Source organism: Zonotrichia leucophrys, chromosome 18, assembly GCF_028769735.1.
Source record: "Zonotrichia leucophrys gambelii isolate GWCS_2022_RI chromosome 18, RI_Zleu_2.0, whole genome shotgun sequence".
Taxonomy (NCBI): domain Eukaryota; kingdom Metazoa; phylum Chordata; class Aves; order Passeriformes; family Passerellidae; genus Zonotrichia; species Zonotrichia leucophrys.
Genome location: NC_088187.1, coordinates 7703630 through 7730795, shown reverse-complemented (window position 1 = coordinate 7730795; position 27166 = coordinate 7703630). Strand labels below are relative to the sequence as shown.

The following is a 27166-nucleotide window of genomic DNA, read 5'->3' as shown; positions in this document are numbered from 1 at the left end:
ATCAGAGGCTATTTGCTGCACTAAGTGAGCCATGAGAGCGAAAGGGTTTGGGATTTATTTGTAATTACAGTCAGGATTTTTTTCTTCTCCTTGCCTGGACCCCACTGGTACTTTCATTCACATTCCCTAAGCTGAAGCTGGCGCCAGGATCACAGGCTGGCCCTGTGTTTATGTCATTGAGACTAGGACAATATTTCAGTGTGGAGCCAGACCGCAGGGATCCACTCTATAAAACCCTCACTAAAAATAGACAGCCGCCCTGCCCCCAGGCCCGCGGACCGCCGGCTCCCTGCGTGGAGAGAGAACAGCCCTGGGCCGGGCCCGGCTCAGCCCCGCCGGCCCCCGGCGCTGCCAGCCCTGCCCTGCCATCCCCGGCCCTGCCATCTCCGGCCGTGCCATCCCCCGGCCCCTGCATCCCGGCCTGCCATCCCACCCTGCCCTGCCATCTCCGGCCGTGCCATCCCCTGGCGCTGCCATCCCCCGGCCCTGCCAGCCCTGCCCTGCCATCCCCTACCGCTGCCATCCCCGGTCGTGCCATCTCCCGGCCCTGCCACGGGATTCCTGCCATCCCCCAGCCCTGCCATCTCCGTCCCTGCCACTCCTTCCCCCGGGCCCTGCCATCCCCCAGCCCTGCCATCTCCTCCCTGGCTTGCTGCCATCCCCAGCCCTGCCATCTCCGGCCCTGCCATCCCCTGCCCTGCCATCTCCTGGCCCTGCCATCTCCTGGCCCTGCCATCCCCAGCCCTGCCATCCCCGGCCCTGCCATCTCCTGGCCCTGCCATCTCCTGGCCCTGCCATCTCCGGCCCTGCCATCCCCTGTCCTGCCATCCCCTGCCCTGCCATGCCCGGCCCTGCCATCCCCGGCGCTGCCATCCCCGGCCCGCCCTGCGCTTCCCGGCCGCGCTCCCTCTGAGCGGCTCCTGGAGCCGGCGGAGCCTCTCGGGCTGCAGCCGGGGGCATCCTGAGGGATCCTTTAGTCCCTGCGCTCCCTGAGCGTGGATGTGGCACCTCGAGTGCCCGGCCTTCCCCTGCCCCGAGCCTGCTCTGCAGCAATCCCTGAGCAGCCCTGCACACCCCTGCTCAGGCTGCTGCACCGTGCTGAGTGATCCTAAAATCCCACCGGCTGTAACTGGGAGAGCAAGAGACACCTGAAAATGTCAGTGCTTGGGACTCCTCCTTTCCCTCTGTAGCTTGTACATAGAGACCCCAGTAGGACAAAACTGGGTCAAAGACTTCACCTCTGTCTGATAAATCTTTCTTGCAGCAAATTAAAACACGAGCTGAACATTTCCATCTCATAGCTGTCAATTTTATTCAGAAGCATGAACCGGGGCAAATCATTCAGCCTTTTCAATGCCAGTGGTGCATGATCTCTCAGCTTGGAAGGATAAATGTAAATAGTAGAATGTTCATTAATTAATTCAACAGCTATACCAGGTAGATACAAGGCACTTAAATCACAGATTTTAAAGGTAAGAGCCTGAGCCTGCAGCTTAGATCCTGACGTTGGAAGGGGTTTAATTCAAGAAGCCTGTGAAGTGACAGAAAAACCTCACATGCATTTTAATGGGCAACAGAACCTTCCAAAAGACAGCAACAAAGAGCAATCGAGCCTCTGAGTCCGTGTGATCCTGTTTGCCCAGCTGATGGAAAAGCAGCAGACGGGAGTGTGCATGCTTGTACACACAGGTATCCTCAGCAGGGGTGCTGCCAATTAATGTTCAAGGGGAACAAACCCCTCAGAACAGCTTCCTGTCACTGAACCACTGTCCTGGCACAAGTCCTGTTTATCAAGTTAGTGGAACCCTGATGTGCTCAAACCAGTGGCAAAACTACAGTGGGAAGAGGCAGATTTGGTTGGCTAAAGGAGCCCATCTCACCCCCTCTCCCAAGGCCCAGGACAACCTGACTGTTCTCCACCTGGGCTGCATGGCTCATTGCTGAGAGAGGTGCAGCCAGTCACCCCCTGAATTGAAGAGATGGTTGCACAAATCTGTGATAGAACTGAAAACTGAGCTCTGACATCCCTGTCAGTGCTTTAAAATCCTGCAGTGCCATGTGCTGCTGCTCATAATGAAGGTTGACTTTGATTTGATTGGTTTAAATTAAATCATTCACTAGGCAAAGAAGCCATTTTGTACAAGGAGATAAGGCTATTGTAATACGGGCTGAGAATGTTAGAAAAGGCTGCTTTGAAAATTTTCAAAACACCAAGAACATGTATACAGGAGTAGACAAGGATAGCTGTAGTCTTGTAAAGAGATTTATTATCAGAAGATAATCCAACAGATTTCATACAAGCCAGTCTGTTTTCTGCACCATGCTATGGGTACTCAGTGTTTGCTCAGTGATTATTTTGTTGAGTTCAGCCCCTCCAGGTCCTTCTGCCACCAGGCTGTTCCAGTGAAATGTATCAGGTGAATGTCAGTGAGTGTAACCAGGATCCCTCTGCAGTGGGTGCTGGGCATGTGTTGAACAGCAGGTCAGGGTGTGCATTCTTGATCCTCTCAACAGACAGCACAGACAAAACTTGAGAACATAAAATTAAGTAAAGTAGAAAATCACCTTGCCCAGGGTCACAAAACAGCAAAACCAAGAAGAGGACCAGTTCCTATCTTTTGTAGAGTATCATATTGGCAGGAATATGGATATCCACAGGGCCTCATGGATTTTACAGCATGTTCTGATTTAATTACAGTGGAAGTTACTCATCAATTAGAAATATATTGCTGCCTTTGTAATACTTCTCACTATTTTATCTCTGCTTTGCAAATACCCACCCTGGGGATAGAGGACCTTCAACTACCTTTAGTCAGAAGTGTGATATACAGAGGAATGAAGCTGAACTGTCTTGGTGTGGAGGAAGCACATTTTTGATACTGGACGGTGTTCTGCCATGTGCCATTATTGTTTGAGAAGCAGCCCTGAATTGTACTCACACTTCATGCTACAGCTTTTCATTTTTTGAGCAAGTGCCATTTGTTGCCCACACTTCTTTCTCCAGTCAGTGTGTGCATTCCTTTTTCACCTCTGTGCTAGTGTGGGTGCACCTGACAAAGGATATACAGTGAAAGGAAACTGTTGCAGAAACAGGACTCCCTGATTTGTTACAGTAATTAGATGATCTGACCCAAGCAGAAGACTGCAGGAAGATAAAGGCAGCACTTGCAGGAAATGAACATCATCACAGAAACATGAATTGTCTCCCTGGGTTCTGCCACGAATCCCAGTGCAGTAGCATGAAAGCAACTGAAAACTTTCCACAGATGGCCACTTAATGTCTATGTCTCATTTTCAACAACACTTAAGCTATGCAGCCTTGCTTGGGCTCCATTCATAGCAGGGCGTGCAGTCACAACAGCTGCAGTGCAAACCAACTGGAACTGGGCTTTGAACACAAAGTCCTGGGATGAAATACCAGCTCTTAGGTGGTTTCAATAAGCACAGCCATAATTAGGGGATACTTGATAACTTTGACTGGAGACCATCTATGTCTTGGTTCTCTAGCCATAAAACAACATCACACCCATGACAATCACGGGAGTATAAAAAAAATATATCCTTTGAAGGATTTAATTTTTATTTTATCATTGTACCTAAAAGCTTGGACATGGACCAGCCATGTCTGGTGCTGTGCAAATGTGTAAGAAGAAGGCATTCTTGCTCCCTCAAAAATTTATAGCATAAGTTAAACCTTTGAGGTAACAGATGGTAGGACAGAAGTTAGAGAATGAAACAGAACTATTTTCTGGTTTTCCTCAGCACACCTGTACCTCAGCACCTATGCTCAATTTTTGTTTCCAGATAAAACAGAAAAAAGCCTTTTAAAAGAAGGCTTAAAAACATCAGATTCTGTGATATGACCCAGGAGAAACTTCTGCACAGCCTCTGCACAATGCTATACATACTGTGCTCCCCACATTTTGATGAACACAGTCTCTTTCAAAAAGTTAGTGCTGTGAACTGCCAGAGAATTTAAAAGTTTTAAATAATGCTGAGAGCTGGAGGGGCTGTCTCCACACAGAAATGGTACCACAGTAAGAGGTAAAAAAACCTGTCTCTACATACTATAGAAAGACACAGTGATTTGAGTTTTCCACATAACTCCAAATAAAGTCTCTATTATAGTTAATGTTTACTCTTTGTCTGCTGCTTGGCCACCCTGGTCAGATGTCAGAGCCCACCACCTCTCTGGCCATAGGCACAGAGATTGCTCCCATCACAATCACTTTATTATGTGGTTGCTTTCCCAGCTAATTTGAAAGCCAGTCATTTATCTTAATAGAAAGGTTGTTCTGAATCTGCAGATCTCTGCAAAGGGTACAGGAAGACCAGAAAATTCAGCAATCATCATTTAGCAATCTCATTTTATACATATTTTCAAAGTATTGCAGGAATCTGTGGTGGGAGCAATCTGTGGATTCCCTTGGAAAGCTTATGGGAATGTATTCTTTCAAATCATTACCCAGCCTTTCTCCCTGCCCTCTACCATTTCAGGACAGGAGCAATATACAGTTCTCTCTTTTCCCTGGCATCTGGACAAGTCTTCTACTGTCACCACCCTGGAGTCCTCAGCTGGCATAAGAATTCCAAAATAAACGACCGTGTTGTAAGCAGGAGAAAAATATTGTGTCCTTGTGGTGTTGATGTTTTTGCAGCTCAGCTTCTCAATGGTCACCACAAGCTGAGCTGCATATTTCTTTACAAAAATATGCCTGCACTGATAACTTGGCAGGCCACTCTTTGAATAGACATTTAGCTACTTAACTGCTCACTGCTGCCAACAATGTTCAGTTGATGAAGCAGGGAAGAAGGGGCACCTTGACAAGCAGCACATGGTGGCACCAGGATGGTGGGCTTTGTGGCCAGCACACCTTCACTGCAGATCTTCTGGTCAAGAGGTTTTTAAGAGGTTCTGTAAAACCCAAAAGCTAATATATGAGTAACACAGCAGAAGGTTTTTAAAGAGGCAAAGATACTGACTAAATATCTCCTAAGTTTAAGCATATTTCAAGAAACCACATAAACGAAATAAGCCTCAGCACATAATTTATAAACCTGCCCACAGGCGACTGAAGAAGAGCACGAGCCAATACTCCAACCCAGCACGGAAGTACTTAAAGGTGTTTTGCTGTGTACAGTCACACAGCCCAAGGGAACACAGTGCCCAGAGAACTCCAAGGGCAAGGATGGGATTTTTAAAGAGCTCACTGTTGGCTCAGCTCTGCCAACTTTCACTCCTGCCAATCTTCATCCAAAAATGCAGGTCTTACCTTTGCTCATCTCCCAGAACCAACACTCCTATTGGAGCCACTTGACTCTCAGTATCTGTCACTACTTCCAGTTAGTGAAATTCTATCCCAGTTTTTAATAGAACTGGATGCAGAAAGTCCCAATTTATTTATTTTGTAGCCTCAGTGTTCCTACGTGTGTTTTTGCCTGCTCCCATCAATTTAAACCAAAAGAACCTTCACAGTGTATTAAGTTGCACTTCCAATCTGTGCCTTCTTGCCAGCCTCGAGGGCACAGGGTAGAACCAGAGCCATGTATTCATCAGGCTGGAAGACTGAAGTCACTACCACACTTCCAATAGTTTTCCAATGTCCTTTCCAGATATCTCAGTGGATTGACAAATCAAAAAATTGGGGAAAAGTTAGCATGGAGAGCTGGATGAGATGCTCCCACACCTGGGTGGGCACGGCACAGACAGCAAGGTCACCATCTGGGCAGCTGTCCCTGCTGAGTGATGACAACCTGACCCAGCAGAGAGGCCCCTCGTGTCCCAAACTGGGGCAGCAGCAGCACGGTGTTGGTGCACTGCAGCTCCAGGCTCTCTGCACCCTCCAGAGGCCTCTGGTCACCAGGACAGGGACACCGAGGCCACAGGGACACCGAGGCCACACAGGAAGAGCTGCAGCCTGGCTGAGCCATTTTTTCCACAGCTGTCAATTTTCATTACAAAAAGGCAGAGACTGTGTGTTATGAAAGTCCACAGAACATGAAGCTAATAATAAATTGCAGAGGATCACATGGAGGCTAAAACTATGCCTCACTTTGGTGGTTGCTAACATGCTGGATATTCAGACTGGTTAACAATGCAGACCAAAATAATTCCTGTTTGGATTAAAGCACAGGAGATACTGTCACACCAGCAGCACTGGCTGGATTGTGCTGAAAACACGTCCACCAGTGTGGGATGGGGACACTTGGTTCTTTCCACACAAATTTCACACTGAAGAGTGCAAAGGGCAAGTCAATATTCAGCAAGTGTCTCCAAAATTTAACTGTACTCCTAATTTCACTCCAAAGGGATGACACTGGGGTTGAGAAGGGAATTTCTTGTCTGTGTTAGGACACCTCTATGATCCAAACCCTCCTCATAAACTGAACAGGATCTGAACTAATAGCTCTTAGTCACCTTTTGTTTAAGTGAACTAGAAAGAGTTGCCTAAGTATCTTGCTCTAAGGTCTGGTTTCCAACTCCTGAATCATTCTTACTGATCCTTCTGAACCTTTCTGAAGTCTTAACTTCCAGAACAGGATGAAATACTTTATTACTTGCATTAAGACGGATCTGTATGTGGTAAATCTGCTCATTTGGCAAAGAATTAAAGTTAAAATAATTGGGTAAACCACAAATGGAGGAGACATCTAGCAAGAAAAATACCAGGGAAAGACATTAATTTCACACTTCAAATGAGATTTTCAACATGAAAGCTGAAGACTGTATTATTGTCTACTTGGACAGCCACAGGTTGCTGAGGCTCATGACAGCTGTACTCTCTCACTGAAATGGATCTTCAGTTTGTTTTTAAAATTAATTGCCAAAACTAAAACATAAACATTGATTGAACTGATTTTTTTCTGTAAATTGATTTAGCAAATCATGTAGAGCAGGTTGAAAGTGAAATTAAAAGCTGTCCCAGAAATAGTGGCTCTCCCATCAGCTTGCACATGCCAAGAGCACAGATATTATTTACTCCATACTTGCTCCAAAGTAAAAGCCATGATCACATGATAAAGTATATTCTATCCATAAATGGTATCTATGGCACTTTAAATGTCATTTTATGAAATTATTTTAATAATGCAATGCTGGACATTGGATGCAATCTCTGCAGGATGTAGAACACCAGAGCATGAGATTATTGCCTTTTGAGCTGCCCCCTTTTCTGAGGTTATGGGGAGTTTGCAGATTGGTTTTAAGGAAGAACATTACCATAAAAACCCCAGCTGAGGAAATGTGCTTTTAAAAGTTTGTTGCATTCAGCCTTTTATTTTACCAACACTGTTACCCAATTCCTACCTTGACAGATGTAGATACTGTGGTCTTTGGGTGGGTCCAGAACTGTATGTATCAATGCCATAAATTTGAACAAGCAATACAGTTTCAGCAGCCTCATCCTTTGAAAACCTTGGGATCCAAAGCCAGCACAAAGCTCAATCAGAAATTGTTACCATCTGAGTTTACACAGCTCCATCTCTTTTCAAGTACTTTGGATTAATGCTGAGGGAAAGTCAATAATGCTAAATTCGCCCTGAAGGTTAAACCCATGGATTGCCATGGCATTAGGGACCAGGGATGAGCTCGGCCTGCTGTGGCTATGGCCACCTAATTCAATTAACATTTACGTTCTAAAAATCCCTGCCCCATTTGCAAGTCCTAAGTAATATGGCAAATATGGAACAAATTACCAGCAACAGCAGGGGAGATTTAAAATATGCATCTTGGGTTTGAAGTCACTCAGGAACCTGTGGTGATGCAATCACTCAAACACAGTGATCCTTATGAGCTCAGCTTTGCCAGGAATCCCCATGCTAACCATCTTCCCGAGCCCGGGTGACACACAGCTGCCAAAAACTCATCCACCACCACCACCACCTGCAAGTTTCGCACATCAGTTGTTTCCCAGTGACTTGGAGTGGTGCTTCCTGACCGCTTTTTATCAGAAATACTTTTTCAGCCCAGGGCAGCGCACAGAGTCCTGTACAGCGAGCTGGAGAGGGCGGTGATGGCTGCGCGTTCTGGGGGCTCAGCCTGCGTTTGGCGCTGAGTGTGGAGCCAAGGCCGCTGTCCCATCCCGCTGGTGCCGCTCACCTGAGTCCCGAGTGCCAACGCCTGCGACAGCGGTGGCCAAAGAGAGGCCGCGATCCAGCGGGATGAGCCTCAGCATGACTGGGGAGGGACCCGCCGGGCCTGGGGCAGGGCTGCGGGCAGTACGGGCAGTACGGGCAGGGGTTCGGATCCCCCTCCTGTGGGGCCGCTGCGGGATCCCCCTCAGGCGCTCCCCTGAGGACGGCACCTCTCCCGCGGGACCGCCACTGCCCCGCGCTGGCCAGGAGGGGGCGCCGCGGCGCCCGCGGGACGCCATGTTGGGCACGCGTGGGGGGACTGCGGGGGGACGGGCCGGCGGTACCGGGGACATTCGGGCAGCGACCCTCGAGATGTCCCCTCACCGGGCATGGCACAGGCAGTGAGCCCCGGGGTGTCCCACGCACACTCCGGGCTGTGCCACACCGGACACAGGCTGCGAAGGGCGGGCTCAGCCCGTGCCCGGTACCGAGCCCCAGCCGAGCCTTCTCAGGACAAAGCTTTGTCCCCCTGTCACCGCAGCGGCACCAGAGGCTCTGGGCTGCCGAGGTGTAAATCTGGTGTAAAGCTGTGCAGCTCTAGAACTGACCCGGCGGGCGTCACTTGAAGTTAATTAGGACACACTGACTTAGGCTGGTAAAAATATATTTATCTTTTAGTGAAAAGTAAGCGTGGCAAGGGGTGTCACGGTGGCACAGAGGGTGATGTGGTGATTTATGATAAGCCAGAATGGGCTGGTGTCCTGCACGCCGGGCAAACCAGGAGTAAGTCAGGCGGACAGCGCTGCTGTGCTTTGCTGCCCAAGTTGGAGGAGAGGTCTGCAGTGCTAAGCATCAAAACTGGGCATCGCCCTGCCAGGGTTTTTGTAAAATTCCCTTCTCTGGGTATCCAGGAGAGGGGAAGGCATGCTCGGCTTTGCAGCTGTGTGTGGGTTTTGGCCTATGGCACAGCCGGGTCTCTGTCATTGCCTGTGGGGATGGGCTGTGGAGCCAGTATGACTCAGGACAGAACTGTGCATCTGAAGCCAAGCTGCAGAACCAGCTGCAGGGCACAGGCTCAGGCTGGGACCACAGACACAGGGAAATGCTGGTTTGCATCCTCCCAAACTGAAGCTGAAAAAGCGTGCGGGGATGCACCCAGCTCTCTAAGGCAGGACGAGCAGTCGGCGTCGCTCCGTGGCTGCTCTGCAGCGTACCCGAGGCAGCGCTTGCAGCCGGGTCTGGATTTACGCTCAGCGCATCTGGAGACAAGCGGCGTGCGGCTCGTGTGCTGGAGCCGGGCCAGGGTTAAGCCCCAGTAGTCGGAGCTGGATCCCTGGTAGCACTCGTGATGGGAGGTCAGGCGCAATGAAAGAGCCCTAGTAGTTTGAGAAGGAACACACCAGCACCTCTCCTGATGGGAGGTCAGGCACAGTGAGCAGGAGGGCCCCCCTCGTGCTGGCAGCTCCGTTCCAGTGTTTGGCTGGGGTCCAGAAGATTAAAATAGAGCCTTAGACTGTCCCCTCGGCAGCACTGCCAGCCAGAGCCCTGACAATCCTGGGGTTGTACTCAAACGTGAGTCCCTTGGGAGCGTGGGCTTTACCTTAACAGCTGAGGCACTGAGTAGGTCGGAGCAGGCAGGGTTGTTGCTCTTGTGACTCAGACTCGAGGAAGAGAGGGATCAGGATGGAGCCACGAGAGAGCAGGGGATCAGGACCGAACTACAAGGCACAGAAGGGGGAAAGAAGCAAGTGTGCCCCAGAAGAAGGCTGAAAAAAAAAATATCCTTGTTCTGCTGTAGCTGGGTTCAAAGCATGCGAGTTGGGCATTCCACTGTTCGAGCTCGAGTTCCAATTTAGCTCCTTTCTGTGACCATTTCAGGAAAAGAGAAGATAAGTGAAAAAACCAAAACAATATTTTCCTTTTTCAAATACTTTAAAAAGCAGTATGGGAAAAGACAAAGGCCATGCAGGTTCTTGTGAAGAACCCCCACATAGATGGAAAAATCTTCTGTGGTCTAGAAATGATCACAGCTGTGGCAACAGGGGCCATGTTCCTGTGATGAAGGGCTTCAACAAAATGCCCAATTTTCAGAAGTGAGGGGCCCTCCCACTAAAATCAGCAGAAGTGGCAGATGTTGGTGGTTCAACTCTTACAGAATTATTTATCACCATTTAAGGCATCCATACTTGAAATATTTTGCTTCAGGGTTATAAGGAAGTGATAACAAAGAGTGCCAGACAAAACATTTTGGCACTGCCTTTTTCCCCCCTGTGAAATAATATTTGCTTGAAATTTTGGAAGAATCTATTTTGAAAATATCACACAGATTCAGTAAAAAAATGCTGACATCACCAAATTCAGTGATTTTGATATTTCAAGAAGAAGCATATATATTTACTGCTATTAAAGGCTGTTTGTCTTTAAATTTCTTTAATATTAGTTTATAAGGCTTAAAAGTTGCTGCTCCATTTATTACTTCTGTAATGAGTGTCTGTGTGAGCAGAGAGTGGATAATTCTACCTGACTCTTTTTGGTATAATAAAGATGAATTGGACAGTCAGAATAAAAAGATGTTGCTCTCACAGGTAAGAAAAAAAAGTCCTACTGATTAATTAGCACCAATTAATTAATATTTATTAGTAAAAAACTTTAAGAAAATAGAAACATTTTTTTTGCCTTTTGCTAAAGGATATATTTGAAGAGAGAGATTGAAAAAAGCAGTGTGAGGAGGAGAAGAGCAGCCCGGGGAAGAGAACAGTGAAGCTTATAAATGAAGATTTTTTGTGTGTTTTCAAAACAAACAAAAACCCCAAATAAAACCCAAAGCTTTTATTTAAAGACAGAATGAAAAAATAAGTTAATAGTTTGTTCAGAGAGATGAAAGTTTATATAGGTCAATACACTGGAGTGAACAGTGAAATGGGGATCTTTTGCTGTCAGAAGAGCGAGTCACAAACATGCCCAGAAGAGTTTGTAACTTCTTCCCAGTTGGTTTAAAAGCTTTTCAGTAAAACAGCAGAGAACACAGAGGCAGGTACAGAACAGCACTGTCCTTCATGGCAGACGGGTTGGAAACGTCTGGGGGAGCAGCACTGCTCACTCACTGATCTTCTGGGAGAAAGGAGAATCTCAGCTCAGGGCAAGCAAAACATACAAACAACCAGGCTCCAAAAATGCATGGTAAATGCAGAATGCACCAGAGAGAGGAACTGAAGCACATGCACACAAAAATCCTGCTTTGTCCTGCACTCTAATCCCCAGTTAATTTCTTAGGTCGCTGTACATGAATAATTACTTGCATTTGTGTGGGGTTTTTTTTGCCTTTTACTAACTTAGTAAACATGGTACCAATCTTAATGTTTTGGAATAAAAAAATCAAGGTGGTGGAAATAACAGACATGTTTTACCTTACATTTTGAGAATTATTTTGCTCTGCCACTTAGCTCCACTTTGGCTGTGTTTTGGTTAAAATATTTTCTATGGGTGAAAATATCCAATATTAATCCAGTGGCATGCTGTTATTTTTGAAGCTTGCATTGAGTTGGGATGTCACAGCTGAAATACAGCCCATGGTCACCATGGACATTGTCACATGTGCACAGGAGGCTGATGCTGGGAGGATGCTGACCAGGAAATTGTGTCCCAGCTCTGCCACGAGCTGTGTGACCTTGGCCATGACACCTACTCCAGTTATGGCATCATCTGACTGTAAAACACATTTAGCAACCTGTCCCTCTGTGAAAGCAGGTAAGCTGTGACCCAGAGCAGAGCTCTTCCAGTTTGACTTCAGCATTCAGAACAGAGTTTTTCTTTTTTCCCTTGCTTACATGCAGTAACACAGCTCCACACTGCATTAGAAGTGTCTTGCTTTGCTTTTTTGTGTACAAGAATATGTGAAAAAAGTTCAGTTTCTGTTGTCTTTTATGGGAGGGTATTTTCACCCACAAACCTGGGAGCCATGCCTATTTCATTCAGGTTTCTGAATTAAAATAAAGATTTGGAGACCAGATTTGAAAACTTGGCCTTAGAAAAAGTCACTTTCCAATAAAAATAAAGGAATTCAGGGAGAAACACAAACTATGTTCAGATTTCCAGGGTTTGTAAAGTTCACATATGGGGGTATTTGATGATGGTCAAACACAGTTTGATTTCAAGAAATACTGTTTAAAGATTATGCACAAGTGCATGTGGTATTTAGGATCATGTGAGTGTACACACCAGCATTTCTTTGTTAATGAAGACTTGAAGTGCATAATTTTAGAAGATCACAGGAGTGGTAAGAATGCAAGAGCAATTCAAGTCTTCTCAATCTTGAAAGAGCTGAGTTTCTATGATATTAGATCAAACAGAAAAATCTATGTTAAGAACATTTTTATCACAATGATTCACTCAAATAAACTTAAGATTTCTTTTACCGACCGATCTTTTTTTTTTCTAAAATAGTATTTAATATCTGAAGTTATAAAAAATATTTGTAGTCCTGAAAATTATTTTTATTGTCTATTTTATGTACTATTCATGCCTCTTTCAGGAATTTATAAAGAAGCATGAGTCATACGGCACTCATTTACTCTTGGCTTGTGGCCATCCTCAATATATATTTTGATTTTTTTCAAGCCATTCACAGGTACATACACGTGAAAATATTGTGTCAAGTCCCAAGCTCACAGTTAGCACAGCATACATTGTTCATTGAGATATTTACAAAGTTTTAGAGCACATAAAATTGTGCATTATTTTGTACCAAAATTTAAACGTTAACATACGCTTGGTTGCATATATAGAAACAAGTTACAATAAAAATCTCAACAAAGACAACCAGTAAACAGCCAAATTGCTATGTACAAACAAGGCAGGAAGCAATTAAACACTGCCTCGCACATTTCACTTAAATTACTTTTTCTCGGAGGGGAAAAAACAAACAACCCCTCTTCCCCTCCCCCAGGTCCCCAATAACCCTATTAAGTCTTTGTGTTTATCAGCAAAATGACTGGAACTCCCATTGCATTCAGAAGGGGATTCATTTGCATAACATGGGAGAGAAATGTGGTCCCTGTTAGAAGGGGCAATAGTGAATTCTGCAGTGAGGACTTCCCCAGCACAGCTGGTGTCACACAGTGTGCTGTGCTCACTCTCTGAGCCCGGCTCCAGCCATCCCTGTCACCTCCAGGGGAATATTCTGGGATCAAATGCCTTTTGTCTTCCTTGCACACATCATTTTTCACACCAACATAAATGTTGTTTTCATGATGACTCCACTGGTCCAGGTCTCAGGTGACATGGAACTGTGCCTCAGGGTGTGCTGGTCTGTGCATGGTCTGTACCTGACCCAGCTTTAGTGAAACTACTGATTTACACTGCTGCAAAAGAACCTGGAGTGAGGCCCAAGGACACGACTGTGCCCAAATGGACCTTTACATAAAGTAAACACAAAACTCTGTGCATTCAGCTTCAAATCTGCTCAATAATTACTACAGTTCACAGTAATAAGGTGGATTAGTGCCACACCAACTTCTCCAGTGTCAGATCAGAAACTTCTCCAATGTCAGATCAGAAACTGACCAGTTTCACATTGCTTTTCCAAGAAAGAAAATGAAAATAACAATAAACATAAAAAGTTTGTTCCTAGTTTTTTGAAAAGCTACGGGTGTTTTTCTGTAGCCTAGTGACAGCCAAGCTTAGTAACACTTCCCCTGTTATGGGCTGACTGGTGTAAGGGCTGAATCTTGCCCAGGATGCTGTGCTGTGAAAAGACTGAGGAAGGCATTCCAGCCTGGCTCTATTGACCCCAAAACCCAGGCTGAGAACCAGCTCCTGGCTCAGAGCTGACACACACCAGCACTGAGCAGAGGTGACTCTGAGCTGGTGGGATCTCTCCAGCATCAGCAATGATGGATGGGCACCTCCAGAGCCTGATCAGATCAAGGTGACACCTCCTGGCTCTGCAGAAATGTCTGAGCCAAAGGAGGGCTCTGGGGGCTGCTCTAGGATGGGTGCCCTGCTGGCCAGTCCCTGCTGCCAGCTCCAGTGTGCCAGGGTCCCCCTTGGGGAATGCTGCCCTGCCTTTCTGCAAAGAACATATGGGGCCAACAGCCCCCTTCTCACTTCTGGGCATGATTCAGCCTCATGAATTCCACTTCATGTGATCAAAAGATAAGTTATACTTACAAATAAAGCATTCTAGTTACTTATGGGTTTTTTTTGTTGTGGAAAAATCAGAGACCCAAATGATGAAATCTCCATTGTCTGAAAATTCAGGGCCTGTTTACTGAAAATAGGTTTTGCTGATGGCAAAGTTCAACACCTTAGAGAAATTCAGAGTAAGTTCCCAAACTGTGTACCCTATTTTCAAATACACTATACCTTTGTTGTTTGTAAGGCTGTATTGAAATTTTACATAACAGTCACGAGCCATGCATTTAAACACCTTAAAAGAGTTGACCAGCAACTTAATGCATTTCTTTATACAATTGAGAATTTAAAGATGCACTGTCTCTTTCCAAAACACATGAATGATCAGGATAAAATATTCCATCTCCCCTCTCCCCCTTTAATGTCTATATTTAAAAGCATTATTTTAAAGATTTCTTTGTCTTAGTATGTAAAAAAAAAAAACCAAATTTTTAATTAGTCTCTAAAACAAAGTAAAAAATACAAGAGTATTTAAGGAAATAAATGCTTTAGCCACAAGTGCCTTTAGACAAACTGTCCATTTGCTGACTGCCTTTCTGTGGATGCAAGAAATTTTGAATATAAACCTTGCAGTTTACCTATCTCACTTCCTACCAGCAGAAACAGGTAAATTTGAGACCACTAAACAGGGAGATGTGGTCCACATTTTTTCTTCTTCCTGTGGAGTCATTAATATTAAAGCACTGTATTCTTTTCTAGCCAGTCCAAGTCATGGCTAGAAATAGGAGGGACTGGGTTCAGACCAGGAGAAAATATAATCCCTGAAAAATGCAGGACAAAAGTTCTGGTGCCAGATGGATGAGTAAGAGAGACCCAGAAGTTGCAAAGCCCAAGTACCCTTTAGAGAGGAGAGCTTCAAGTGATGCAAAGAGAGCACAGGCACCTTTGAATGAATGTCTGCTGGCCACTGGAGCTGGTGTGGTGCAGGCTCTGAGCCCTGGCACTGCCCAGCTCTCTGCAAGAACTCTTGGAGGGGCACTCGAGCTCAGCCTGGAGAAAGGGCTCCCAGTAATTAAAGGCCTTGATTCCTAATTTTAATTTGATTCTGGACTGTGAGCCTTTATTCAGCTCTACTCAGAAGAGTCACTGGTGGAGCCACTCTGTGGGGTGGGACTAAAAATACTGTGCTGTGCATTTTCCAGGATTATTTTCAATTGCTGAAGTTGCTTGTGAAATGTGTGTGTGATGTTCCTAAGAGAAATGCAGAAGAATTGTGATTTGTATTATGGCAGTACTTGAAAGGCACTGCTTTCTACTATTTATTTATCTCTGGGTGTTCACTACTGTTCTTTCAAGGACACCCAAAATTGGTAGGGATAGCACTTTTGAACAAAGAACATGTATTTTTACCTGAAGATGAGTCAGTGCTTTATAGCCAGAAGTATTTAAACGCAGAACTATCAGTTAGTAATTTGACTAATAAAGTTTGTGGAAGAACCTCAGTCTGGAGGTAATAGATCAAGGAAGCACATCCCATTGGCCATCACCTAAAAACTACTTCCATAGCAAGGTTAAAACTAGGACAGGATAGATTTTGGCTGGTATTTGCACCCCCAGAGTCAAATTTCATCTCAGCACAGAAGATTATGATGAAGTCAAGGCCTTCCTTCAGGTAGAGAATCCAGTCCTTTATGAACTACATGACTGCTTCTGGAAAGGTCCAGCAGCAGGAGCAGACAAGAGATTGTTACATTCATATCTCAGCAGCAGTGTGTGCCTCCTCTGCTGGACGTTTTGCTACTTCTTGCCCTCATTGTCCCTGATGAGCCAAAGAAAAGTGAGATGGGTTTCATTTAGGAACATCTTGTTTTATCTCATCACTTCCTGCAAAAACATAGGGCTCCAGTGTATGGTTATTTTGTTCTTTAATAGTTTTATGGCAGATTCCTTTAGAGGCAAAACAGATTAGGGGAGCCCTGGCAAGGTCCTGAATACTGGAAAACAGTGTCAATTCTTTTGGTTCTGCACAGGAGCATTACATTGTTTGTCTCTCTCTGGTGAAAAGCTTTCTGCTAATAAACAGAATCTGAAGTACCCGGCTGTGAGTGGCCTCAGTGACAGTCAGGCTGTCCTGCTTGGCTCTGTGGTGAGTCAGGCATTCCCCATCCCCACTTCCATACAATGTGTGCCCTTCTAGCTGCAAATGGGCACTGCCACTGCTGCCTCCCCTGCATCTTCTCACCCACAGGAATTTTTGGTGTGGGTCTCATCCAAACCTTGTGGGAGTGAATGGAAGTCTTTCCATCCTCACTGTGGATCAGGGAATGAATGAGTATTTTTTGTCCAAGAAGTTAACTTCCTGCTCCCAAAAAGAGAAGTTGCAAATGTAAATCCCTTGTAGAAAATTTTTGCCCTTCCTATCACTGCAAAGACTCTTCTTGGCTTCCACATACTGACCAAGCATAAAATAGTGAATAACATTTATTTTTGAATTTATGGATTGAGTTCGCAGTGATTTTAATAGCACTGGGGTTATGGAAGTGCTATTTTAATAAGGACCACAGATCATGGGCCCAAATCCTTACCTTTACCTCAAGGACTTGTAAACTCAACTATTTAACTCAAATCTCTTTATTGGGGGCCTTAGAATGTATCCACCTGGAGGCTGGAAAACTGAAAGGTAGAAGGCTACACAAACACCGAGTGAGGGAATTTAACCAGCAGGAATGTGGCCTATAAAATTAAACTTCAAGAACTGTTTAAGAAAATTAAAGCTTGTGCAACAGCTGGGGTTTCTCTACACATTAGTTCATTTCTTAGTAACTTCAGTGTTAGGGTTCTTATTAATATAGATTTCATTTTTGAGATCATCTTCTGTAGTGCTTATTGTGGTTGCAAAGGACAAAATCCTGACTCACTGTAATTTGCCTTTACACAATACAGTAAGATCCCAACCTCCTTATCACATTAGGATTTATTTGGGGCCCAAAGAAAAAAAAAATCTTACACTGAAACTTCATCCCAAACTTTCCTAATCTGAATTGCAGAATATCCCAGCTTCAGACATGGTGATCAAATACCCCTGGAGTTTATGGTGAATATTCAGGAATAAAAATAGGGGTGTTTCTTTCCAATGGGTGTGTGACAGTGATGCCAACACAACAAAATGTGCTCTTGTTTGGTGGGGAAAAGAAAAACTTTGCTTCAGTCTCACAAATACCCTGCATATTATTTGTCTAGAACCTGGCCTCGTTCTGCCTGTTCTTGACCTCAAAGGTTCATCTCCTGAGCTTTTAAAATAACTTGCTACTTAAATAATTTGAAATCTAAGCTCCTGAAAAAACAATTGTGATAATTATGTCAGGCTCTGACAGCATTCAGAGATGGTGTTGATTACATTTTCTATACATTGAAAGAATTTTCATTTCTTTAAGTGGCTAGAAACTCTGGGTTATCTGTTTTACTAGACCCGTTAGTATTTCAGCTATATCCAACCTAAATTCATTCAAGAGAAGCTGAAAAGTAAAAAAAATTGCAGGAGGTGGTGGGAGACAAGTTAATAGACCTTTAGGACACAGCCCTAACATAAGGTCACCGAGGATGTTACAACTTCTGATAACTTGCAGGCAGAACAACTCATGCTTAAAATTTTGCATGCTCAGAGAAACATGGAAATGAAGAGACCTGCAAAACCTGATACTCAATTGCACATTGTTATGTGGTGACTGTTATGAGTCTACCTGCAAAGCTGCAGAGGCCAGTGACAATAATGCTCACTTCATGACAGATGATACCTCTGTGAGACCAGAAATCTGGTGATGAAGTCAAAAGATTAGGATTCCTTAGAGTGGCACAAGCTGCCATTTCAGGAGTTGGATTTTCACCAGTGGTTTTGAAAGTATGGCCTTGTGATCACAATGCTCATATCTCGTGTGGAGTGAGGGGAAGCAGTGCAGGATTCTGGGGTTAAAGGGTGCTGCTGAAAACTTCTGGGACAGCAGAACTCGACTGCTCCTCTGGCCCCGTGATCTGTTGCATAGCACTGTGCACATCTGTGTGTTCTACAGCCTCCGTGCTCATCGCCCAGGACCTGCCCTCTCCATCCAGAAATGTTTCATAAGGCTCCACATGTATCCTATGGACATCGGGCCTTGGCTCCTCATACCTGCCTTTGCCATCCTCTGGAAGGCTGGATGCATGAGGTACAAAGGTGCCCCGAGACCCATCGATGGGGATGGTCACCTGCTCGCTGGAGGTAGGTTCTTGAGCCAGGTCTGGGGATCTCATCAGGTGCTGGGTGTAGACACCCTCTGACAGAGAGCCCGCCTGCGTCTCGCTGTGCACGCGCAGCCAGCGGTGCTGCCGGCTGAAGTAGTTGTAATGCTGGTGTTTCCCCAACTTTTTTTTCCCTAAAAAGCCCAGTGGCTGCTTGGAGCTGGAGGACTTGTCCGTGCTTTTCGGTGTAAGCCCTGATATTGTCAGACTGCTCATCTGCTCCGTGCAACAGTCAGCACTGGTGTCCGGGGCACCACACTCTGTCAGGCCTTCCCTCAGCGCCAGGCAGGGCTTCAGGTCGTGGGCTTGGAGCACGTTGGGTGCGCTGCCACCCAGGCCACTGCCAGCCTGCTGGGAGATGTCCTGGGACGAGGAGTAAATCAGGTCCAATTCCCTTGGGCTCAAGGCATCGCTGGAGTCGTAGTCGCTGTCGGTGGGGAGGAACACCTCGGAGCAGCCTTCTTCATCCGAGCAGGGCTGGGAGTCTGCAAGGAGAGCTGGTTAACACTCACAGGACAAGCTCAGCAGAGACATGTCATTTATGTGGGTTTTGTCCTAATTTTAAATCTCCAGTGCTGGAAATGTATGTGTGTTTCCTCTGTGAAATTGCCACAGGCTGAGGTGACAGCAAAGGCAGTCAGGGAGGATTTGTCAGGGAGGAGTCAGAGATGTGTTAGACAGGTGGTGGCAGAATTAGGAAAACCAGAAAGAATTAATTTATTATGTTAAAGATGGGGAAAAAATTGAATTTGAATTGGGATTAAGTTCTGAGAGGATCTGTTTTCTTTTATCTTGCTTTCACTAAATTTCATAGACATGGAGATTTGTGAGAGAGAAAATCTCTAATCCAGTTTCTGTTTTTATTAAAGATGTCAGTTAAGTTACTCTAGACTTGTATCTCTGTAATGGTGAGCAGTGTGCAACTATAAGTGTGGTAAGAGGCTCAAGGCACAACATGGATGTTGATAAATAAAACCTGCCCTTTTGGCCATCAGGTGCATTATGTGTTCAAATCCAAAACAGACACACAGAATTCAAATGCGAATTTGTGGACCAAATCTCACACTGACACTGAAATTGCTGCTGTCTTTGGGCTTGAGAAGGATCAATAAGATAATAAATAGTGGCATGTGTGATAGAATAGATTGATGCTCCATTGCCATGGACAGTTTATCTTAGATTCCAGGAATTAAACATCGATTTTATACAGTGCTGACTGCTCACTTGGAGCTTGTGTAAATTGCCACAGAGCCCAATATTAATGAATCCAGGGTGTGCAGGACAAGATAAAACTGCAGCTTGCACTGTACCAGAGCCAAGGATTATTCTGTATTCATGGTCTGTGATACAGGGGAAAAACAGCTCAGGGAGGGGTGCTGAGAAAGAACACCACTGTATCATGGAGTGAAGCAAAGCACCAGCCTCTTCAGGCTTCTTTTCTTTTAACCTCATGAAATCTAATCAGAATAGATTTATTAATTTTCCTTAACTGTATAAAACTGCCAATTTGAAAAAAAACCCAAATTATTATTACTATAATGGTCATGGCAGTTGTTTAATGCAGCATCTGTTGCTTTTGTTTCTGCTGTTTCACTTACTTGTTGCTTAAAGACATCTCAGCAGAATGATGGTTTATTTTTTCCTCCAAAGTCCTTATTCTGTTAGCAAAATGGGTGTTGCTGTTTCATTTGCTGCATCCTTATTTCCTGTGATCCATTTCTTTCATCAGTTTAATTTTCTGGCTATGCAGTGAAGTAATAATGGTCAGTGAGGCGGGTACTTATTTGTGTGATTTGTGTAATTCAAAATGCTTCTCTAAAACACTGAAAACTCTGAGAGGTGTGTGAAAACAGCTGTTAAACTGGACAATTGGCACTAAAATTTGCTCTATCAAAACAAAGCAAGAGGGGCATGAGAAATAATTGCGGCAAAACAGAGGAAAACTGAAAGCCTGGAAAGAAAATGGCTGTAATACCTGAGATACAGAAGGTGGCAAATGGAAAATCTGGAAAAATTGAGTTAGATTCTGGCAAATTAATGAAAACTGTGGGGAAGAATAATAGATACATGAGTGATTAGAATGGGTCAGCAGCTTTTGCTAAGAACTCGTCTCATGAGTCAAACAAAACTCTGAATGTGTGCACAATAAATGCACAGCCATTGTCAGAGCTCTGCAGGGCTTGTGATAATGTTCTTTAGCATGGGCTCTGCAGCTGAAATTGGGACAGAGAGAAAGCTCCCTCCATATGAAAGAGCAGATTGTTGGTGTAGGCAAAAAAATGAAGCAGTCAGCTTCCACCATGGATGGATTTTACTGGAATTCTGGACATCATGGAGAAGCCAGTGATAGCACTTGTCCCTTCCAACCTGTGCATTAAATGATCTGGAACAGTGAGGTGACAAAGTTGGCTGATGATGAGCAGTTATTCTGAGTAGCTGAAAGTAAAAAATGATTGTAAAGATTACAGAAGGATCTCAGTATACTGAGTGGCAAATGATTGGTAAAATGATTGTTAAAATACCTTGACAGGTATGGGAAAATTTTACTCCTTTTATGAAAGGACATACAAAAACTGTTATAATTAAAAGTGAGTTCAAAGAGTGCTTGGTAAAAAAAGAAAAGTTCTCTTACCACTCACAGCTTTTCTCCTCTGGATTCTAGGCTCAGGAGAAGGGGGAGGTGAAGGAAGACAATCTAGATGTGAAGAGGTGGAGCTCATTTTCTTTTGAGAGTGTTCTTCTGAAAGATCCACAAGCTTCTTTATGGGCAGGCCTGCTGCTGGCTGCTTGTATCTTGCATACTGCAGTGCTTCTGTGATCCATCTCATGTCCCTCCAGATCTCATCAATTTGCTGTGAGGAAAACAATAGTGACAAAATACAGTTAAGTATGAGTATTAATTCTACTTAAGTGTTACTTTTTCAAGTGCAAGTCTGTAGTCACTGCTAAGAGAGAGCAGCATGATCCCCCAGAAGAACATTCAGATTGAGGAGGTCTGAACTGATTTTGGTTAAGAGGTACCTCAGTTAAGAATGTGTAGTTAGGAGGGGTGAATCCAGACCTAAAATCTGACATGGAGAGAAAATGAAAATTGTATTTTGATGGAGTAAAAATATGATCAGTTTATAGCACACCTGGAAGTTGGTTTGATTCTGCACTGGAGAAAAAGTGAGAGATCTGGAGCATCTTTGCAAACCCAGGTCAAAGCAATTGCTCAGGTCAGACCTAGTGTTTATCAAAGAACATACACATGTGCAGATACATAAATGGAGAACAGAAGCACAGCTATGAGCCAAACTGCAGTTTTCCCTTACCATTTTAGTCTCCATACATTTTAAAAGTATAAATCTACCCAGAAGCAGTTGTAAGACATGCCTTTTGATGGCAATAAGAGACAAGTGCCTAATTCAATAGCAGGATGTAGGTTAAGTATCTCTGCAGAGAGGAAAGATGCTGTTTAGTGTGGGTCTGAAGAGTGTTTTGATAATGGAACACTTTCAACATCTTTCAACATCATCTTCAAGCCATTCAAGATCCTTGATGGCTGAGCAAATGTTGCAACCATCAAATGAGAGTAGCTGTGAGTAAATGCCCTCCTGCTGCAATGTCCTTTCTAGAATTTCCCTTGCACTTTTCCTACAGTGAATGTCAAGTGAGCCTTGCTATTAATACTGCAATGTTTGAGGGAAGCTGCTTTGCAGTTACACAAGCTACATTCTGCAAGAATGCAGTGAGAGTTCAGTCAGTAATGGAGAGGCAAAAGTGAGGGGTGCTCTGTGCAGTGACAATTGTCTGCTGGGGAGTGCCAGAGGGATCAGAGAGCCAGAGGGATCAGAGAGCCTGCTGACTGATATTTGAAGGCAACTTCTCTTAGCTGGAGATGCTTCACAAAATGCATATTCAAAGTGTGAAAGTTTCTCCCCAGGGATGCTGTAGATGCCAGATTTGCTGGGGTAGTTCCTGATGAGCTGTGTTGGAGGCAGGATAGCTGGGCAGCTGGATCTTGGTTTTGACCTAGTATGGCCATTTTTATGTAAAGGTGAAATCCCGACTCCAATGATGTCAGTGCAAGCCTTGCCACTGAGTTAATATGAGCTAAGAATATACATCAATAAGAATAGCAAATGGTTCAGAGATTAATTCATAATCCTGCATAATTTCAAGACTTCAGTGTAGCTCCATGAAGAGAATTCCAGTTAGCAAACATCTCACCTATTTGATTTTAGAGATTTTATACATCCTTTCTGTGATCCTCCCTCAACCCCCAACAAGAACCATCCTGCATGCAGTTTATTAAAATGCAAATCCTGTTGGGTTTCTCCCAGGACATTGTAATGAACGGTGGTTCTTTTAAAATTTAGGAACATTTGAAGCATTACATGATATGAATTACAGCTTAACTTCAGTTTTAGTTTCAGTGTCTGTAGATTTCTTTCCTTTCTCTGTAACATTCTGGTAAAGACTCCCAAGTACCTTACATTCTGGCTGGGGTTTTTTTCAATAATTTTTACTTTTCAGTTGCCCTCTGACTCCTTTTCATAACTGCATTTATATAGACTCCCTTGCTCTTTACAATGTTTGGTTTGTGTAGTGACTTCAACACTGTCTTAGATCTGGGATCACACAAATGCTCTTGTGGTTTCGTGGTCACCACTGAAGATTGTGGTATGTGGTAGGCAGAGATATTTTTGCCAATAGGTGGAATGCAGCTGGTTTTCATTTGAGAGGAAACCTGACAAGCCTAATACACTGTCACAATAATTCAGCACAAAACACTGAAGTTTAAAATGTTCTCCCATATTTTCCCAGCATAGATATGTGACTCAGACACTTTGGAGAAGAGGAACACAGAACTGTCTATACAGTACCTGCATATTAATATAAAAATGCTTGGGTTTTATGTGAAGGGTAAAAATTTTCCAAATTCTCCTGCAGACTGCAAGAAAGCTAGATTTTCTGAGTGTGAGAATGGGGTGTCTGAGAGTGGGAGTACAATGGATCTTCCCTCTCTGCCCTGCTGCAGGTTGCCCAAAGCTCCAAGTGGACAAGGCAAAGGGGGTCTGCATGCAGAACAAAGAGAAATAGAAATAGAAATAGAAATATGATCCTTTTGTTCTATGGAGGGCTAAACATCTTGTCAGTGGGATAGTGTCTTGGCCCCTATTCCAACAGAAGATAACTTGAATATTAAGAATATAGAGCTGTAAAGTTATTTGCATCTCTCAGATCAACCATGCCCATAGATATACTCTGCAAAAGTAACGAGCTTTATCTATAAATAACCAATTATCAAAATCATTTGCAAAAGGACAAGATTTACTGTGCTGTGCAATGGAGTGTAGTTCAAAGAGCCCTGAGTTGAGTAGGTAAAGTCTTGATTTGGGAGCAGTAGAGGAAAATCAGGATGAAGGACAGAGAATAAGCAAATTGGACAAGTGTGGTAACAGTGGGGATCCTCCTGCACTGGAGGACTGAAGCAGGGCCACTGCATGGTGCTGGCCAGGCTCACAACTGCTTTTGGGACTAGCTTGACATCTGAAATGCAGAGCTGTGTTCCTGAGTGTGATATTGTTGGTGGAGATTGTCTCCACAACCTAGTCTGAATTTTCATTTTAATTTTTTTAATTGCCAAATTATTGTGGTGAAAAATGTCCCCAGTTCATACAGACAAAGAAAAACTCTTACACAAATGAATGCCCAGACATGGTGCTAGCTTACCTCACGTTAGATGGGAGGGAGTTTTACAAGCAGACTGACACATTTCTTTATAACAGTCTAGTATAACTGTCATTTGATTTTACCCATAAAAATCCTTCTATAAAAGCAACAACTAAGGAAAGCATGTTCTGGGTTTGAATTTCATAAAAACAGAATTGCACTTTTGATACAACTGCTCTTTTTATGATGTCTGTGAATAATTCTCCATTTAGATTTCAAATTACAGCCCCATGCAATTTTTAAGAAAGCCACCTTAAAATCTCCTTGGAATAGTCAGAAACAGACTATTACCTGTATGTAGTCTATAACTTGCTGGTGTCTTTGTTTGGCTGCAGCGACTTCACTGTCTGAAATTGCTTCCCTCAGGGACTGCTGGGTTTTCAGAGAGTCCAGCTCTATGACAGCAGAAAGGCGGCAATACAGGCTTATAAATTTTTCCTTGTAACAGCAAAAATGAGCTGTGAAAAGACCAAGTGCAAAGGAAAATTGTTACATTCTGGTTATGAAATATGAAATCCTTAGCTTTCAGAACACAAATTTTATTAAATATAGTAACTAACTCTGGATGGGTTTCTTTAAGCTAGAAATGAATAATACAGGCTTCAGTTCTCCTCTCATTTACACTGGATTTACTCAGTAGCTTCACTGATTTCAAAAGAGTCATTTCTAATTACATCTAAGTGAAGGGATAATCAGGTCCTTAGTATGCAGCTCCAGAGGCTATCTTGCCTTTGATAGCTTTAATCAGAAAGGCTATTTCTGAGGTTTTTATAGCTCATCATTTCTTTTATCAAGAAAGTAGTGACATGGCTGGAAAATGAAACTCATATTTAATTTTTTTCTTAAATTGAGTGTTTCAGAATGAAACAATTAAAAAAATTTGAAGGCTGATAACTTTCTCCTGGGCTGTGCTGACTTCTTAAATCAGAAACTTTAATGTAAATGACTCAGCAGGAAGGCATTGCACTGTTATCACAATTTTGGAGAAATAATTAAAACTCTTTTAGGTGTTACCACACATCACCCTCTGAACTCTCCTGCAGAAGGGTAACACAGAAAGTTGAGACATGACCTCTTGCTTTGTGTAATTTGACTTTGGAGCAGCACAGAACTATCCTCTTTACCAGAGGTAACAGAGACCGCATAGCTACAGTGCCATGGAGCTTTGCAAATGTCAATTTATCCAGCGTGTTAAAGATACATTATTCCAGGACCTGCCACTGCTCAGGCAAAACTGAGCAGTTACCTCTCCAAATGGCAGTGCAGACTTGCTGAGGGAGAGCAAGTTTTCAGAAATACTTCCCCATTCATTGGTGCTGCAGTAAATGCAAACATACAGCATGATCCTGTTAGAGCAGCGAGTGCCAGTGGGATTTACTGCTGCTGCTCCCCTGGACTGGGACAGGGCATTTTTCAGGGTGTTTCAGGTGTAAAATGCATATATTCTTCTCTTAAAAAATATTTTAAAAAAGAAATGAAAACAGTGTCCCATGTCTACTTATCCCTTACAAACATGATTAGAATAATTGAGAAGAGTTTGTTCAGCTGAGAGATCCAATCACAGAAACATTTTTAGCATTAACAATAAAGGCCTAATCTTAACACAGACATCTCACAAAAAAAGAGTGAAAGAATGAATTCTACCTTCTGGTTTCAGCAATGCCTAGATATTGCAGGGATCCAGTGTGAATAGTGTGTGGTCTTCCAGTACATATGCCATATGTGGTGGACTCTTGAGTGAATTACAGCTGCGGTTTCGGCTCCAGTGCTGAAGTTTCGAGCCTTTGTGGTTTTAAGTCAGACCCTTTAATGTTACTTTAACAAATGTTACTTCAACGTAGTCTTTTGTGGTTATGCAATTATATAGTTGGTAGCCACCAGCTAATGGGGAATGGAAGCTTCTAATATTTGAGATGTGAATCACAGTCACTTTATAGAACATCAGGGATACATATATAATAAGTCATATTGAAATGTCATCTGCCTTTGGCCTCAGGATTGCTTACTTAAAAAAATACTCAAAAGTAAAATTCAGCTTTCCATACTGTTTTCTCTACTATGAACTGTTTTCCCACTGCAGCAACATTGCAGAACAGAGAGGGTTGCACCAGGAATGCCTTTTGGGAGGTGGCTCTGTTGCATGTTTGGTGGCACCACACCATCCCATGCAGGCTGTGTCCCTGAAATGAGAGGCACTCCTGCCCCTGGCCTGTGTTCCACCTAAGGAGAATCCAATAGCCTGCACAACCTCTAGTGAGGAGATTAAGTGCATCAGAGATTAATATGCTCTGTGCATTAATTTGCATAGCAGGGCAGCAGGCCCCTCTCACCAGGAGAAATGATGTGCTCCATACTCAGAGGCCAACAGGCTTCAGGGTGGCACATCAGAAGATAAAAGTCTGGCTCTAGGGCACTGCAGCCACGGCCATGTGACCCAAAGCACTGAGCTAACTCTTACATTAGCTGTCCTTTGAAGGGGTAACTTTTCCTTGGCAGAGTACACCATGTATTGTGTGGCTGTTCCACTCATAATTGTGTGGCAGCTCAGCTGGCATCTGTCCTCCCACAGGCAGCAGAAACCCCCAGAGCTGTCACAGCACCACAGTGGGCTGTGGCTCATGTGCCATAAATCCAGTGCTGTTGCAAATCCCTGATCCAAATGAAATTTGTGTTGCTGGGTGATGGTAGGTCATGGATGAGTAGTGACTGCAGAAACACAGGCAAGGCAAGACACTCCATGAATATCTAACCTCCTGCATAAATGATTTGAGCAGCACTGGGCTCTGATAGGAAGGTAATGGTGTCACATAAACATCTGAGAGGGACATCACTGGGACACAGCTGCCACTGAAGCCTTCCCTGCAGTGGCTCCTGGTGCACTGACTCCATCAGTTTTGGCTCATATCTTTCGCTCTTCTTCAAGGCAGAGGAAAGAAAGATCCCAGTTTTACAGGCCAGAAGGAAACAG

The 27166-nt window shown here is 44.0% G+C and overlaps 1 protein-coding gene across 1 annotated transcript in view; it reads right to left on the bottom strand.

Annotated features, from left to right (window-relative positions):
• Positions 1-10901: 10901 nt before the first annotated feature.
• Positions 10902-27166, bottom strand: part of ANKFN1 (ankyrin repeat and fibronectin type III domain containing 1) — a 108174-nt gene continuing 91909 nt past the window's right edge. The window contains exons 17-19 of the mRNA XM_064728574.1: positions 24490-24656; positions 21113-21332; positions 10902-18965 (exon numbers count right to left, since the gene is read on the bottom strand). Coding sequence (XP_064584644.1) covers positions 18172-18965; positions 21113-21332; positions 24490-24656 — 1181 coding nt within the window. The 3' untranslated portion in view covers positions 10902-18171. The remainder of the gene's footprint in view (positions 18966-21112; positions 21333-24489; positions 24657-27166) is intronic.